The sequence below is a fragment of the Camelus bactrianus genome, chromosome X (genome assembly GCF_048773025.1).
Source record: "Camelus bactrianus isolate YW-2024 breed Bactrian camel chromosome X, ASM4877302v1, whole genome shotgun sequence".
Lineage (NCBI taxonomy): Eukaryota > Metazoa > Chordata > Mammalia > Artiodactyla > Camelidae > Camelus > Camelus bactrianus.
In genome coordinates this window covers 117,987,050-118,002,074 of record NC_133575.1, presented here as the reverse complement: position 1 = coordinate 118,002,074, position 15,025 = coordinate 117,987,050, and the positions used below count along the sequence as shown (strand labels likewise).

At 43.0% G+C, this 15,025-nt stretch overlaps 3 protein-coding genes across 10 annotated transcripts in view; 2 read left to right on the top strand and 1 right to left on the bottom strand.

The window, feature by feature from the left end:
* The window catches only part of BRCC3 (BRCA1/BRCA2-containing complex subunit 3), a 53,043-nt gene extending 48,332 nt beyond the window's left edge, over positions 1-4,711 (bottom strand). For 2 of the 3 annotated variants that reach the window (XM_010967091.3, XM_010967092.3), the window contains exons 1-3: positions 4,441-4,711; positions 3,762-3,778; positions 2,978-3,032 (exon numbers count right to left, since the gene is read on the bottom strand). In XM_010967091.3, the coding sequence (XP_010965393.1) occupies positions 2,978-3,032; positions 3,762-3,778; positions 4,441-4,563 (195 nt within the window). In that variant the 5' untranslated portion in view covers positions 4,564-4,711. The remainder of the gene's footprint in view (positions 1-2,977; positions 3,033-3,761; positions 3,779-4,440) is intronic. The other variant, XM_045504391.2, reaches the window with a different exon arrangement.
* MTCP1 (mature T cell proliferation 1) overlaps positions 1-10,620 on the top strand; it is an 86,121-nt gene extending 75,501 nt beyond the window's left edge. The window contains exons 1-5 of one of the 2 annotated variants that reach the window (XM_010967090.3): positions 5,151-5,289; positions 9,817-9,968; positions 10,087-10,257; positions 10,339-10,390; positions 10,482-10,620. In XM_010967090.3, the coding sequence (XP_010965392.1) occupies positions 9,864-9,968; positions 10,087-10,257; positions 10,339-10,386 (324 nt within the window). In that variant the 5' untranslated portion in view covers positions 5,151-5,289; positions 9,817-9,863 and the 3' untranslated portion in view covers positions 10,387-10,390; positions 10,482-10,620. Of the gene's footprint in view, positions 1-5,150; positions 5,290-9,816; positions 9,969-10,086; positions 10,258-10,338; positions 10,391-10,481 lie in introns of those variants that run through there. The other variant, XM_074359102.1, reaches the window with a different exon arrangement.
* On the top strand, positions 5,151-14,369 carry CMC4 (C-X9-C motif containing 4). Of its 5 annotated transcripts, none has more exons than XM_045504392.1 (3): positions 5,151-5,289; positions 11,787-11,854; positions 13,993-14,369. In XM_045504392.1, exons 2-3 carry the CDS (start codon positions 11,797-11,799, stop codon positions 14,139-14,141), a joined length of 207 nt encoding a protein of 68 aa, XP_045360348.1. In that variant the 5' UTR covers positions 5,151-5,289; positions 11,787-11,796; the 3' UTR covers positions 14,142-14,369. The 5 variants fall into 5 exon arrangements, with proteins under 5 accessions (XP_045360348.1, XP_045360349.1, XP_045360351.1 ...); XM_045504393.2 differs by lacking the exon at positions 5,151-5,289 and adding an exon at positions 10,121-10,257; XM_045504395.2 differs by lacking the exon at positions 5,151-5,289 and adding an exon at positions 10,500-10,845.
* The last annotated feature ends 656 nt before the right edge of the window (positions 14,370-15,025 follow it).

Sequence of the window (15,025 nt, the reverse complement as noted above, 5' to 3'; positions counted from 1 at the left end):
TAGGAGGATGTAAAGCTCTGGTATTATTCAGGAAATGTTCAAACAGTCATTCATATTAGACTAACAAATCAAGAATGCATATTGTAATATGTAGGATAATGACTAAAAGGAAAATAAAAGAATGTTATAACTAATTAATGGAGGATTGAGGGGAATAATAAGATATATTTGATGAAATACTATAAATATGAAAATGATGAATATTTTGAAAAATAAAGTTACATCATTAAGATTGGCAATGTGTTTATCAGGAGTTGATGCCCAGGCTGAATGCTCTCTCTCTCTCTAGTCAGAGAGGTTTCACTGCCTAAGAGGAATGAGGAAAAGAAGTTCAGGATAGGATGGTGAGGCTGGCCCAGAAATAGATTTTTAAAAAATACAAGCATAAATAAAGGTCACAAAGAACTGAAGTGTTTGGGGAACAGACTGTTATGGTCATAGTCACACAAGAAATAAGGTACTCCAGCCTGGGTAGATGGGTCCCTACACTTTTCCAGTCTTGGAATTAAGGTACTAAAACTCAGTTCCTTTTGCTCCTCTGTCCTGGTACAGATCAAAGGTCAGCAGACTATGGCCTGCCCCACTTCCCTCAGGCCAGACCTGGCCACATTCATTCATTTGCTACACTGGCAAAGCTGAGGAACTGCCACAGACACTGGATGGCCCACAAGGCTAAAAATATCGACCGTCTGGCCCCTTACAGAAAGTCTGCATGCCCTGGCCTGGCTCTCCAGGGATCGCGGGCAGGTAACACGAACTTCCTATCACAGGGGATGTATGTTAATTCATAAAATATGTATTATCAAGTATGTACTACATGCGAAGCACTACATGAGGGCCTAAGTATAACAAGATACAGCAGTCACATCCAAGAAGAGAGACAAGTGAACATACATGCACTGAAGTAGATATGCTCAAGGAGATAGCCTATGGGTCACGGCAGGTTCCTTAAGGAGGCAGGTGGCACCTGGGTTGAACTGCAAAGGATAAGGAGTTAGCCAACCGTAGAAGGAGGGGGAAGCAGTCCAGGTATAATACCCAGCAGATACAAGCAGTGAAACAGCACAGTGTAATCTGGAAGCCAACATAATTTACCATGGTTAGAACCTGGATCCACGCAGACAAATGTACAGAGATAAACAGAAAGGAGATCATGAAAGGCCCTGAGTGCTTCAGTAATGAGACTTCATCCTGAAGGTAATAGGAAACCCTTTGAATTTTAAGCAGAGTTCCATGAGACTTATGTTCTCAAAAGGTCACATCCTAAGCAGTCAGAAGACTAGAGGTGAGAGGGACTCATGGCAAGGAGGCTAGTGTAGAGGCTAATGCAGTGGTTGAGAAAGGAAGTGATGAGGACCTCAAATAAGGCAGCAGTAGTTGGGAAGAAGTGTTGGGAACACACAAGAAAGCAATCCACATTAATGGTTCTGAATGGCAGGCAGTGGTTCCCAACTTGGCTGCACATTAGAGTCCCTTGGGGAGATTTTCAAACTCCTGCCACACAGGTCTCACCCAGGACCAACTGAGTCAGGACCAGGAATTTGTAGAGATTACTAGGGGATTCCAAGTTGCTGCCAGGTGGTAAGGGGACTACTATGGCAGGAAGAATGTTGGAGGAGCAGGTTTGAAGAAGAGGAAAGGTTAGCTTTGAACATCTTAGTTTAGGATGCCTGTGTCTAGCTACCCTTGGATATCCAGAGGGCAGTTGTGTATGAAGTTCTGGAGCTTGAGATAATTTATACTAAGCGGCATGTATAGAGCATTAACCACAACAAGCCAGAATGGCCAGCATTTATTGGCAACCTGCTATCAGTCAGGCATTGGAAAAGTGCTTTTCCTGTATTAACTTAATGAACTCTCCCAATCACCCAGTGAGGTTGGTACTGTTGTTATACCCATTCTACTGATGAATGTCTTACATACCTTACCCAAATCCAACTCTCCCCAAAATTCTGTGAAGTTTGTGGCTGTCATTATCCTTGTTTTACAGATAAAGACAGCAAAGCTCACTGATGTTAAGTAGCATGTCCAAAGTCACACGATAAGTATCAAAGAAATTATTTGAAGACAGATCTGTCTAACCTCAACATCTGCTGCAGGTAAAGCCATAGGGAAGGTAATGTTGTCTAGGAAGACATTCTGGGAAGAGGAGGCCAAGACAGAAACTTTGAGAAGACCAACTTTAAAGCCATGGAAGAGAAGGAAGAGCCCATAAAGGATGGGAGGGAGAAGGGAGGAAAAGGCAGACACCGCAAAAAGAAAACATACAAAAATCCCATGAGACTTCAGAGTTGTAAGGACAAAGATGTAGTAATATAAACACCAAGGAATAATCCACTGCTGGAGCAGTGTGGATGTAGCTGGAGAGGTGGAACTAGAAACCAGACCTGGCGGGTTTCACTGGAGAAGGTAAAGAAGTAGTGATTGTATCTGATTCTTTTAAGAGGCCTGGCTCTTACAGGAAGGATATAAGAGTAGTTAAGTACAAGAAGATACAGCATTAAGAAGTTATTGTTCTTTCCCTTCTGCAAATGAGGGAAGCACAGCTGAATCCTAAGGGAAAAGAGCTGGGTAACAGGAAGAGGTTGAAGACTCAGAAGAGAGACAAGAGATTGGATGTGCAAGGTCCCTGAAGAAGCTGCAGAGGAGCTTCCTCTGGAGAGGAAGTGGACTTCTTTCCTTGATATGGGAAGAAGGGAGGCAAAGTGGTTAACACGGAGAAGTTTGTATCTAAAGGTAGTAAGTGGATGGAGTTGTTGCCAGATAGCTTTTATCAGCTCCACTGTCTGCTTGGCAGAAGAGGACATAATTTATTTTTATCATATTAAAAAAAGCCATAGGTCTGCGATACAATGGGGAAGCTAGAACATGCCAGAAAAGGTGGGGTGGGAGTACAGGCAGGAGAAAAGTCAAGGTGGGCTAAGAACTGCACTCCCCAAGTGCAAGTTTTCATCATGCAAAATTATAGCACACGTACCTTTTCAGCAACTGTGCGCATTTCAGTTCCAGTATATGTAAATTTGGGGTCACTCCTTTTGGGGATAAATTAGAAAAAAAAGGCAACTGAGGTTTGGAATATACAAAGGTATTACAGCAAAGTAACAGGACTAGCAGGTTTTGCAGTGAAACCTTAGCAGAGACAAAGGAAGAGGAGGGAAAGTAAACTGAGGCTAGAGCTGTGCTCATACACCTGTTAGATGCAGTATTAGACCCACGCATAAGTGGCTGAGTGCATGGTTTTCATGGACAAAACAACTCCTACGATTCTGGGTATTAAGGAGGTGGGTTTGACCAGTAGACACCATGCTAAGTTTTGAAGTTTAAATAAAGTTAACCCAAAGCTTTCACCACCTCAGGCATTCAAGACAGCAGGGATCTCTGAGATCACTGTAGAGCCCACCCGGAGGAGGCAGAAAGCCACTGACAGTTTGGATGGAGAAATGAATGGGGGGGGGTGTCTCTTAATATGCACATTATCTGTCACAAAGAGCTTTCACAGGTTCACTTATGATCTTGGTTCCCCTCACCATTTATTTCAGATAGGGTCATACATATTTCAACTGAAAATCGTCCTACTAGAAAGTAAGGTGGACACCAACCTTCAGGGTTGAGGCGGAAATCAAAATGTAGTATTGAGGGCGCTCCAGAGTTACAACGTTAACTTTAAATGCAACCCTTACAAAATATTGCCAAACTTGTGATAACTGAAGTTAACAATGGCATAGAGATGAAAAGATAGGAATAAACAAATATAATCTTACCTTGTGTCATCATTCAACTAGAGTGGGAAAGAGCAGAAAACATTATTGATCACATTAAGCATATCAGATGTACATGGATGCAGATTATATGAAAATTAGGTCATGCATTCCTGTACACCGGCATTGAAAGCCTGGAGAAATCCTACTTCGGACTGTCAACAAGTCAGCTCTATTTACTTATCCTCTTTTGCCCCTGTGCAACATTTAACGGAGCAGACTTTCGCGTCTTTGAACCCCATGCGTGTCTTCGGTTATTTGGTACCCTCAAAACGCTTCCTAGAGGGGAGAGTGGATGGACGCGAGGCTAGGGGCCCTAATCGTGGTCAGCTACTTCGTAATAAATTGATGTCCTCGTTATACTATAATGTCTGTCTGGTCTGACTTGCGGTTTTGGTCAATGGGGTGACAACTCCAGAACTAAAGAAAAGCCACAGACTTCAAGTGAAAAAGCAAGCCTCCCCCTACTCCCTGAGGCTTATGCGGATCGCTGGGGGCTTGCGGAAGCGTTAGACGACCAGAGGAAACGGGGCCCCAAACATAGTACCATTCAGAAGATATGTCCAAGGAGCTAAGCCAGGGGTGCTGTGGCCTCCGCAGCCCTGGGCACAGCCAGCACCCGACCCGGGGACGCGGGGGGACTGCTCGGCAGGGTTCCGGCCAGGCTGAGTGGCTTACTCACCTCCCCTATACACAGCCCCATCACCTCCTCCTTCTCTGTGCTCAGAGCGTGGTTGAGACAGACAAGGAAAGCATCCGACTCGAGATGAACCGCCTGCACCGCCTGCACCACCTGCACCGCCATCTTGGTCCGACTGTGCTCACGTCCGCTTCGGGCCCACTCGGGCCTGGCCAACCGGGTGCTCCGGCGCGCGGGTTCCGCGGGGGCGGGGCTTGGAGGCGAGAGGCGGGCACGCGGGGGCGGAGCTCGGCCGCGGGGGCGGGGCCGGCCCAGCGGCACCTGGGAAACGCCCGCGCCGGTTGGGGCAGGCGTGGCCGTCGGGGCGGAGGGCGGTGGCCGGCCGCGGTCGGGACGTCAGGCCGGGCGCAGGGGGCGGCGAGGAGGCGGTGCTCTCGGGCCGCAGGCGGACGTGGTCTGTAAGCAGCGCCCGGGCGGCCGGGCTGGCGCCTCCCGAGCGTCGGCGCCCATTTTGCCCGCCCGCTGAGAAGAGCCCTGCGCGGCCTACACGCTCCGGGGACCTCCCTCTGAGGCGGCATCGCCGCGCGCGCCGGCCTCTTTACCGAGGGGCCGCTCCTTTGAGATTCGGTCCGAAGTTCAGGTTTTGTTTTATTTTGTTTTGTTTCCAAGTTAGGGCCCCAGAATTTTGTACAACTCTCTTTCCTTGGACCACTTCCGGTTGCCGGCCCGTGCCGTACCACTTCGCTTCGGGTGACCTCGGCCCGAATGCCCCTCGGCTCGCCCCGGGCTCACGTCCCGATCCCGGCTTGAGTGGCCCGGGGTGGGTGACCTGAAGTTTTAGCCTCGCTGCTCTCGAGGCGGATTAATTAGCCCAAGAAACATTATATTCATGTGAGTAACCTCTTGGCAGAAACAGTGCTATACTGTATCTGAAAAGTATCACTCTTAAGCTTGCCTGCTGCTACTTTCTGTAAAGGCTTTTAGGTATCGATTTGTTGGAGACAGGGAAGGGGAATGGGGAACTTCAGTTTTTATTCAAGGTCGGATGTATCGCAGCAGAGATGCACAATACAAGTTTCCCTGACCGTCCCTGTCTCGATGATATCAGACATGGTGAAATTACGTGTAAAAGTAATTTTCTTTGGACGTATAACAAACGTGCAATAGGTGAAAGTACAGATCTTCCAACTCCCAAGGTTAGGAAGTACACGTGGATTTCAGGAATGATTCTAAATCGAAGGAAAATATATGGGCTGCATCCACAGCCCATCAGTTTATGGCTGTGTTGAATCTGCTTTTGTATGCCCTGTGTGGTTTTGAAGCCAGTACTGGAAAGGGAACGTGCCCACGGTGCTACCTGAAGAGGTGTTGATGCTTTGCTCTTTTCTCCCAAGTCAGTTCCAACCCAAGGCTCCCCATAAATAGTTCCACTGGATGTGGGCCCTATCTCTAATATTACACATGCCAGCAACCTTCATTTTGACCTAATGCTTAAGAACCACATTGTACATCCTTCCATGATTAATTTTGATAACGATGAACCGTGGGCAAAATTGCAAGTGTGTAATTACATTGGACCCATCTAACTTTTCTCTTAAGCTTCAGTTTTAGTTTTACATCATCTATTATTTTCAATTGCTGTGCGTGGCTAGTGTGCCCAGCCCTGATGGTGCTCTTATTATTATGTTTTGTGATGGTATATTTTGCATTTATAAGCATTTTTAGTCACCTTCGAGAAGAAAAACACCTTTGTCTGTGGTTGGTGTTAGTCAGTTTCATATTCCAGACTGATATTTTCAAACTTTTATATTGCTCATGGCCACATTTTACAGCTCTAAACGTTTCATTGGAGTACAAGAAAAAGCCCTATTAACATTTATGGCAAGCTTATTATGTGCTAGACACTCTACTAAGCATTTATATATCTTGTATGTGTAAACTGCCCCAATTGGAATTACCCTCTGCAACTTCCTAGCTGTGTTACCTCATGCAAGTTACCTAACTTCTCTGTGCCTTACTTTCTCATCTTTAAGTGGGGGTTATAATAGCATCTATCTAATCGGGTGATTGTGTGAAGATTAAAAGGGTCAATATATATAAATCATATAGGAAGTGCTAAGAAAGTATTGACAATTATGATCAGTATGTTCTTTAATTCTCATTTTACATGTTAGAAAACTGAGGTGTACAGAGGTTAACTTGTCCGAGGTCACAGAACTAGTAAGTGGCAAAGTCAGCATTCATACACAGGCTGGGCTGACTTCAGGGCTTGCGTTCTTGGTAACTTCACTCATTGTAATTAGATGAGTTTATTAATTGACTTCAAATAAAATAAGTGTATTCAACTGATTAATGTTTAAAAACTGTTCAAACACCTGGAAATTAAACCAAATTATACTTTTTTAAGACACAAAATAATTCATTCTGTAAAGGAAAAATTACGGTTTTACTTAATCTACCTAGGGAGGCCCATCTGTGTTGTCTATCATCTATTTAAAACATAGTTTACAAAATGCCTCACTAAGATACAGTGTATCTCCACCAGTGTGGTCCCTGGCCGGTGGCATCAAGGTGGGAACAATCTCTTTTAGTGCATTCATGGGTAATAAAGCTACATAAAAACTTTTTTTAAATCTATTTGAATATGCAGCTGGTAGTATCCCTTGAGTTGAGTGGAACAGGTCTATGTTTCGTGTATTGTACTGCACCTTGTATCTAAGTTTATCTTGAGGTTTTAAGACGTTATCTTAGTCCAAGGGGTCCTGAATTTTGTGAACAAGTATCATATGCAGAAAAATGTTCTCTAGTCAAATAAATTTGGGAAGCGTTAAAATAAAGTTTCTTTACTGCATAACAAGATTCCCAAACTTATTTTGACCAAGGAAAAAGTTAGGACAAGTGTTCCAAGAGTCCCATTTAGGGAAATTGTGTTCCATTCATACAACCTGTGATTTGGTGGCTTTGCTCTTAATCCCTTGGCTGTTCTCTGATTCATGCTCATCTGGCAGCTTCTCAGGCCCTTGATCACTTCAGTCACCTTTCGCTAGGCCTTCCTGCCACCTCCAGGTGGTGGCATACAAGTCTGGGGTTGTGTGCAGAGGTTTGCTCCTGCCCAGCATGTTGTCCTCTGGGTCACAGCAGCACATCATGCCACCTTTCTTCTAAGAATATTTTGTAGTGACTCACAGGCCTCTTGGTTGTGATTCACACTAATTCAGACCATCATCTCCAATGTGTTTGCCCGTTATTGCACTGGAATTATTTCCTTTTAATGTCAGTGTAACCAGTAAAAATTTGCTTTTCATTCAAAACAAATTTAAATGTCAGTGTTTTAGTTGTGGCTGGAACCTATCTGTGATGTTGAAATGGTCCTTAGACCCTAACACTTGATTTCTACTTTAAAGGAGGGAGGGTGTGGCACACTTTGTTGTTGTTGTTGTTGTACTCAAAATCCAGACTTTAATATATTTTATTTTGACATTGGTATTTACTAGGTTTTTGTTTGTACCCTCTCTGAAGCCTTAGGGAGGAGAGGCAGAACAATTGTATCTGCTAAATGGGAAAAAAAAATGGCTTTGAAAAAATAATATATCGCTATCCAATACACCTAGAGAATTGATCTCTACCCGTGTCTATGTGGCCTTTGTCCGTCTACCCTCTCTACTCACCATACACACCCATCCACTCACAGGAACCCTGTTTGACTAGTACTGTATTAGTCCTTTTATTGACGGGCTTCTAATACTGTATTTGGGGGTGGGGTGGGGACAGGACTTGTGAAATAAGCAGAGCAAAATGCAAGGCACTTTACAATTAGAGGTCAAAATATGAATTTTAGTTGAGACAAACGCTACAGTAGTCATAAAAGGCAAGTTGTTTTCATAGAGAAGGCAGGCACCTGCACTCTATTGTCATAGTTCTGAGATAAGCACAGGGGCCTGGGGAGCCAGGATATGGAGCTAAAATGAACTGGTATTGGGGGAAAGTTTGTCTTAAATACAGTGGCAGTGGTGCTGGCTGGAATTGGTGACAGATGGGATGTAGCAACTGAAGAGGAAGAAGTCCACAGTAACTCCTCATAAGTTTTGAGTCTGCAGGATCAGGAGAGGTTGTGTGGCCACTGAGAGAAACAATGTTAAGGAAAAACAACAAAGTAGTCAGATTGTTGTTCCTGAAAAGAGGGCTTGGTTTACCTCCATTAGTTCTTTCTGGCACCATGCTATGTTCTGGCATCTTGTTTGCTCTTAACAATCTCACTTTGAGAGTTTAACAACCTCCTCAGCTGTATGGCAGTTCCTCTTCTACCTGATGGCCACCTAATGTGAATGGAAGGCCTTGGTTTTGTGGAGCAGGTCCCCCAGTGCTGTATCTGGGCTCTCTGAAGCACAGAAATCTAGTGAAACCATGCCTTGATGCTGTGAGCTGGGTCCAGACGATTCATTCCTGTAAAATGCAGGTCAAGTTATTGTGAGGCCCTGAAATGAGATCCAGGACTGGGCAGGGGGTTCTTACGGGGTTAGAGCCGAGGCTGCATTATGGGAAGAGTTTGCCCAGAAGGTGTGCTTCCTTTACACCTGTCAAAGGGTGCAGGGGCTTTTCTGGCCTTCTGACTTAGGAAAACAGAATTTAAACCGACACCTCTATGGAAAAATGAGCTCCTGTGACATCCTGAAGCAGTATTACAATGACACAGTCCAGGACCCAGAGGGATAACTATCATTTGATCTCACTCAGCTCTGAACTGTCATGAGCCCCAGATGTCTCTTGCAACTGAGAAATTCCATGATGCTACCTTAAATACTTTCCCTAAAATGAAAACCCCTTTCTGGAAATGCCCAGCCGCTGTAAGTAACCTTTCTAAGTAAACTGATAAATAGGTCATTTGCCCTTAAAATGAGCTTTTCTTTTCAGTTTAGAAAGCCATGCACATGATTACGTGATTTGACCATCACAGTCTTACCTCTTAAAATGGAAACTGCTTGGAAGGGGCTTTTACCTGGGGAATGTGGCATGCATGTGTCTGTGACACTGCTTTCCTGCCCAAATAAGCGTGCCCTTCAGCACACTCCTGTGCGTATTCCGTTGCCGGCTGCATTTTCAGATGCTGCTTCGTGAATGTAAAGACTAAGACCAGTGCCCCACTCCTGTAGTGCTAGTCCTCCATTTCCACAGTCCTCCTCACCTAAGAGAATTCTTGAGTGCTTCACAGTCACCAGCATTACCCGAGGCTCTGCCTGAGTGTCACTTCAGTGTCTTGCAGGAAGCTTCAGATATCCTCAGTTCTATTTAGGCTGTGCCAGTAGACATATACGAGGTTTGGTTCTAGTTGGTGGTTGCTAGTTCCAGGTCACCTTGCTCCTTGGTGAGTTCATTGAAACACAAAAAGTCACACCTGTGTCCTGTGCGCGGGTGCTGCAGGCTTAGGTGGAGAAAAGCAGGGCTAGAATTGGAATCCAAAGCCCAGAATGGCAGGAGAGGATGTGGGGGCTCCACCCGATCACCTCTGGGTTCACCAAGAGGGTATCTACCGCGACGAATACCAGCGCACGTGGGTGGCCGTCGTGGAAGAGGTAACTGTTTACATTTTGTTTATTTCTTTATTGATTTTGCTTTCAAGAAACTTGGTTTCTAACCAGTCTCAATATCCTGAAGTCTTTGGTTTTATTCTTGATCATTTCTTTCCATTAGGAGACGAGTTTCCTAAGGGCACGAGTTCAGCAAGTTCAGGTTCCTTTAGGTGACGCAGCCAGGCCAAGTCACCTTCTTACCTCCCAGCTACCTCTCATGTGGCAACTCTACCCCGAGGAGCGCTACATGGATAACAACTCTCGCTTGTGGCAGATCCAGCATCATTTAATGGTACACATGTTGCTTAATAACTTTCCATTGCATTGGGACTCTTATAACAGAGTACTCTATAAACTTTTCTTTTTCTGACAGGTCAGGGGAGTACAGGAGCTGTTGCTTAAGCTTTTGCCTGATGATTAATCTGGTAAGTGTTTCTGTCTCTCCCCTGTCCCCACCCTCCCTTCTTTTTCACACTATTCGGCTGTGGTGATTTTAATGATCTATTTTTTTTCCAGGTGCTGGGATGCTAGGAAGATATGCTCCTCTGTTCTGTTCAGTACATGGCAATCACTTCATCCACTACCACAGTGCACCCACCTGTGGGCCTGGGGGGAGGGAGTGGGTTGAAAAACTGCTCAAGAACACAGAAGTTTAGGAAGGGTCATGAAGAACACAGCAAGTGGAACTGCAGAGGAAGGGTTATGCAGGCAGAAAGCAAGTCAACAAAAGTACTTAGTTAGGATACGTACCTTGAAATTGACTCCTTTGGAAATTGCCATAGAACCTTTAATGGACATCATCAGCTGGAACTGGGATCTGATGAATCCCACAAAAGTCAGCACCTGCTGCAGAACAGATGCCCTGATCACCAAGGACTTGGTACTGATTTAGAGAGAAGAGAGCAGCTCCTAGCAGCATCAACATCTATTTGTCGCTTATTTGCCCTGCAGCAATTCACCTGCCTTTCCTTCTCCCATCCTGTAAATATCCTAGGTTTTGCTCCAGTGTTTCCCATCCCAGTACTGACCTAACTTGGATCTACTGAGAACTTAGGGGGCTCTGAAAAAAAAAAAAAAAAAGGTTATTTGCAGTAATGAAGTTAGCTCCAAAGGCTCCTGGGCCTTTTTCCTTTCTGAAATATCTTCAAATTATTAGACGTTGCTGGTCAAAATCGTGGGCACTTTGAAATTCATTCTCTGGTTACAAATATTTTAAATAAGTTGGTTTCTGTAAGAGCTCCAGAAAACATTTTAGCTGCCTAACTAGCGCCTTTCTCAGGAATAATAACACCAAGTATTGCTGATTCCTAGAAAAGCATTTACTACCTAATTACTACAAGAATTTCCTGAAGTAAAATAATCTTAGCAGTTTATATACATTAACAGTAAGGTTTTGCTTTCTAAAAGTCTTGAGGATAATAGCTAGCATGTCTTGAGTCCTTACTGCCTTCCAGGCACTGTTCTATGCACTTTATATACTTTATCACATTTAATCTTTCCATCAATGCTTTCAGGTAGGTATGCTCCCCATTTTACACATGAGTAATAAGGAAAAAGGCTCAAGGGTGGTTTACAATGATCAAGATGACTTGAATTCAAGGGTTTTTTCCCCATGTAAAGCTATTTATATCTTCCAAGTCAAATGGAATATTATAAAATACAGTTGATTTATCCTATGAATGGGAAGAGTATTTTTTAGTGTAATTGTTTTGCAGCAATTGTATGAACAGACTGCTTGTCTCAGAAGAAAATTCCATCTAGAGGGGGCTTTGAAGTCTTTATGTACAGAAGACAAAGTAAAAATTATTTTTCTCATTTTAGTTTTCTGGATATGCTGCAGAAGGATCCGTGCCAGAAACAAGCCTGTGAAATACAGAAATGTTTACAAGGTAGTACGTTAAATGCTTTTTTTAAAAAATATTTTTCCACTTTGTGAACTAACTACAAGAGACCAATTGTTCTTTTTGTCAGCAAACTATATTAACTCCTCTCAGAATGTAGTATTTCTGCAATTAACTCACCCTGAAGATTTTCCTAACTATATCATTAGAGATGCAGAAAATAAGAAGTGATATGATCTAAGATTGGGATTTGCAATCTTGGTTGTACATTTAAAATCACCTGGAGAGCTTTAAAAACTTGCCTAGAACAATTAAATCAGACTCTCTAGGGATGGGGTCTGGGCAGGAATCAGTCAAAAAAAAGCTAACCAGGTGATTTTAATACACAGCCAGAGTCGAGAATTACTAAGCTGAGCAAAGTCCTTTTTTTTTAAAAAAAAAAAAAAAAGACTCATTTTAAATGGGTTGGTTATACTTCACTGTGGCTGACAACCCACTTTTTAAAAGCAATCAGGTTAGAGGGTGAAAATACAATTGGAATTCACGCTCCCAAAGTCAGCAACTAACTCTTAAAGGCAAAAGCAAATTTCAGCTAAAGCACACTTGATGTGATTTGTCCATTTGTTGTTAAGTTTGACCAAATGCTAGAAGATTTTACTTTTTTAAACCTGTGAGTTATTACTAGCAGAGCAACTAGAAAAAGCTGCAAGGCTATCTGAATTTGAAAACTGACTTTTTAAATAATTTTCCGATTATTAAAGTAATAGAGATGGATGCCCATGAAAATATAGAAAGATGGGTGGGAAAAATGTCCAGAATTCACCCAAAGACTCACCACCAAGAAAACCTCTGTTTGTATATTTCCTTTGACTTTTCACTTTCATTCTTGGACTTTTTATGATGTAAGCAATATTTTCTAAAATCTTTTAAAGTGTTCATGTATAATAATAATGCCATTTTATTCATCCTTTTCTTCCCTTCCTCCAAATTTAAGAAAAAGGAAAAAGGTTTTTCACAATTTCTTCTCCCAAGGAAATTCTTACCTGATTCTGATTCTTACCTGATTTGAATTAGAAACAAGAATCAAGTTAGAGCTGGTTCCACCCCCTTGCTAGTGTGGAAGGATTGAGGGCTGGATGGACTAAGAGTACTCCCGAGGTGACAAGCACAGTTTTAAGGGCTTCAAACAATATTAAGTCATTTAATCCTTTCATCCATAAGGTAGGTACTGCTATGACCCATTTTATAGATAGGGAAAGCAACACAGAAGTCATGTAACTTGTCCAAGATCACACAACTAGTAAGGGGCACAGTGACAGTTTGAACCCTAAATCTGGACTTACACACCCAAACATACTCTCTTTCTAGTCAGAATTCTTTCCTATCCTGGGCTAACATGCATGCCCCCTACTTTAGTACCAGGGGACTCAGATCAACTGCAGCTGATATAAAACCTTTAGGCCAAGTGCTTCTTGACCCAGGGTCTGTGTATAGCAGGGATCTGCAAATATTTTATGTAAAAGACCAAACAGCAATTACTTTAAGGCTTTGGAGGACAGGAAGTCTTTTGGGGGTGGTGTGTTTACAATCTTTTACAAAAACCATTCTTAGCTCAGCTGTAAAAAAAAGAGGGGAGGTTAAAAACCACTGCTTATATATATGTATAACTGAATCGCTATGCTGTACACCAGAAGTCAACACAAGTCAACTATAGTTCAATTAAAAAAAAAGAATAAAGCCACTGCCCAATACACAATACTACATATAAAATAAATAACAAGTTTCTACTGTATGGCACAGGGAACTAGATTGAATATCTTAAAATAAACCATAATGGAAAAGAATCTGAAAAAGATACTATATATAAATGAATCAGTATGCTTGTGCACCTGAAATTAACACAGCATTGTAAATCAACAACACTTCAACTTAAAAAAAAAACCACTGCCCTAGAAAAAGGCACATAAGTACTCATCTTTAAAGAAAAGGAAATTATATGTAAAAATACCTTTCAACCACTTTGTAAATCATACTTTTCTTCCTCATTAGCCTGTTGACAGGTCTCTAAATGAGAAACAATTCACTGGTCTTGGGGACATGCTGTTTCTCCCAGGTCTGTAGATCTAGACCTCCTGGTGCCCAAGTCCTGTGAGATGGTGACTAGGGTCTGCCTGTCTGTTTTGCAGCCAACAACTACATGGAATCCAAGTGCCAGGCTGTCATCCAAGAACTGCGTAAGTGTTGTGCTCGGTATCCCAAGGGAAGATCTCCCGTCTGCTCAGGATTTGAGAAGGAAGAGGAAGAAAAGCTGACGCTGAAGTCCACATCCAAGTAAAGTTCTGCTGAGAAGTCAGACGCTGCTCCGCACTTCCACCATGCGGGTTTTATTTGTCCTCCTGACTCTTTCTTCAGGTCAGGTAGCAGCAAATAAATATCAAATGAAAACGTCAACTATAAAAGTTAACGAATATGTCATCTATGCAGAACAAATACAAATATATTAAACAACTATGTAGAATGTAATAAAACTGAGCTGCTAAAATAAACCTTTTAAGTGAAAAAATTTGGTTTGGTACTTGTGGTATTTTGACTTAAAATATGTATTTGGTCTTTGTCTCGTTCCTGGCAGAGCTCCTGAAACCCTTGGAATGTCCTAAGTGATAAGTGCAATAAAGGTATCTTTTGTCACCTTAATGAGATGACTGGAAAGCGCCCAGGTACCTTTGGATGGGGGCTGGTTGCCAGGGAAACCAACTGTGGGATTTTGAGGGTTGGAACTTTCAGTTCCCGCCCCCACCCCAACCCTGACCTCAAGGAGGAAGGGGGGCAGGGGCTGGAGAAGACTGAGTTTTGTCGCCAATGATTTCATCAGCCATGACTGTCGTCAAAAATCACAGTAAGAGAAAACCAATGAATCATGGAAGAAATAATTAGTGAATGTTTATTGTGCCCACACCAAAAAGAGTGTGCACACCAGGAGCACTCCAAAACAGGCCCAGGCCCAGGCCCAGGGCTATGCTGGTATACAGCAGCGTATATAGCACGGAGGCAGTGGCTGTTTATTCTTCCAAGTGATTGGTTATATTAGAATTGTCTTAGAAGGTAGGGAACTGGTTACAGGTTACCTCCTAACAGCCTTGGGAAACAGTTTTTGTTTTGCTTATGATTTCCAAAGGCATAAGGAAGAAATGACCCAGGTTAGTCTTGCAAAATAAGCTA

Excerpts from the sequence above, each read along its gene's own strand:
- CMC4 (XM_045504396.2), top strand. The coding sequence starts at position 11,746 with ATGTACAGAAGACAAAGTAAAAATTATTTTTCTCATTTTAGTTTTCTG. Across the intron at positions 11,855-13,992 it reads AATACAGAAATGTTTACAAG|CCAACAACTACATGGAATCC; the intron begins GTAGTACGTTAA and ends TCTGTTTTGCAG.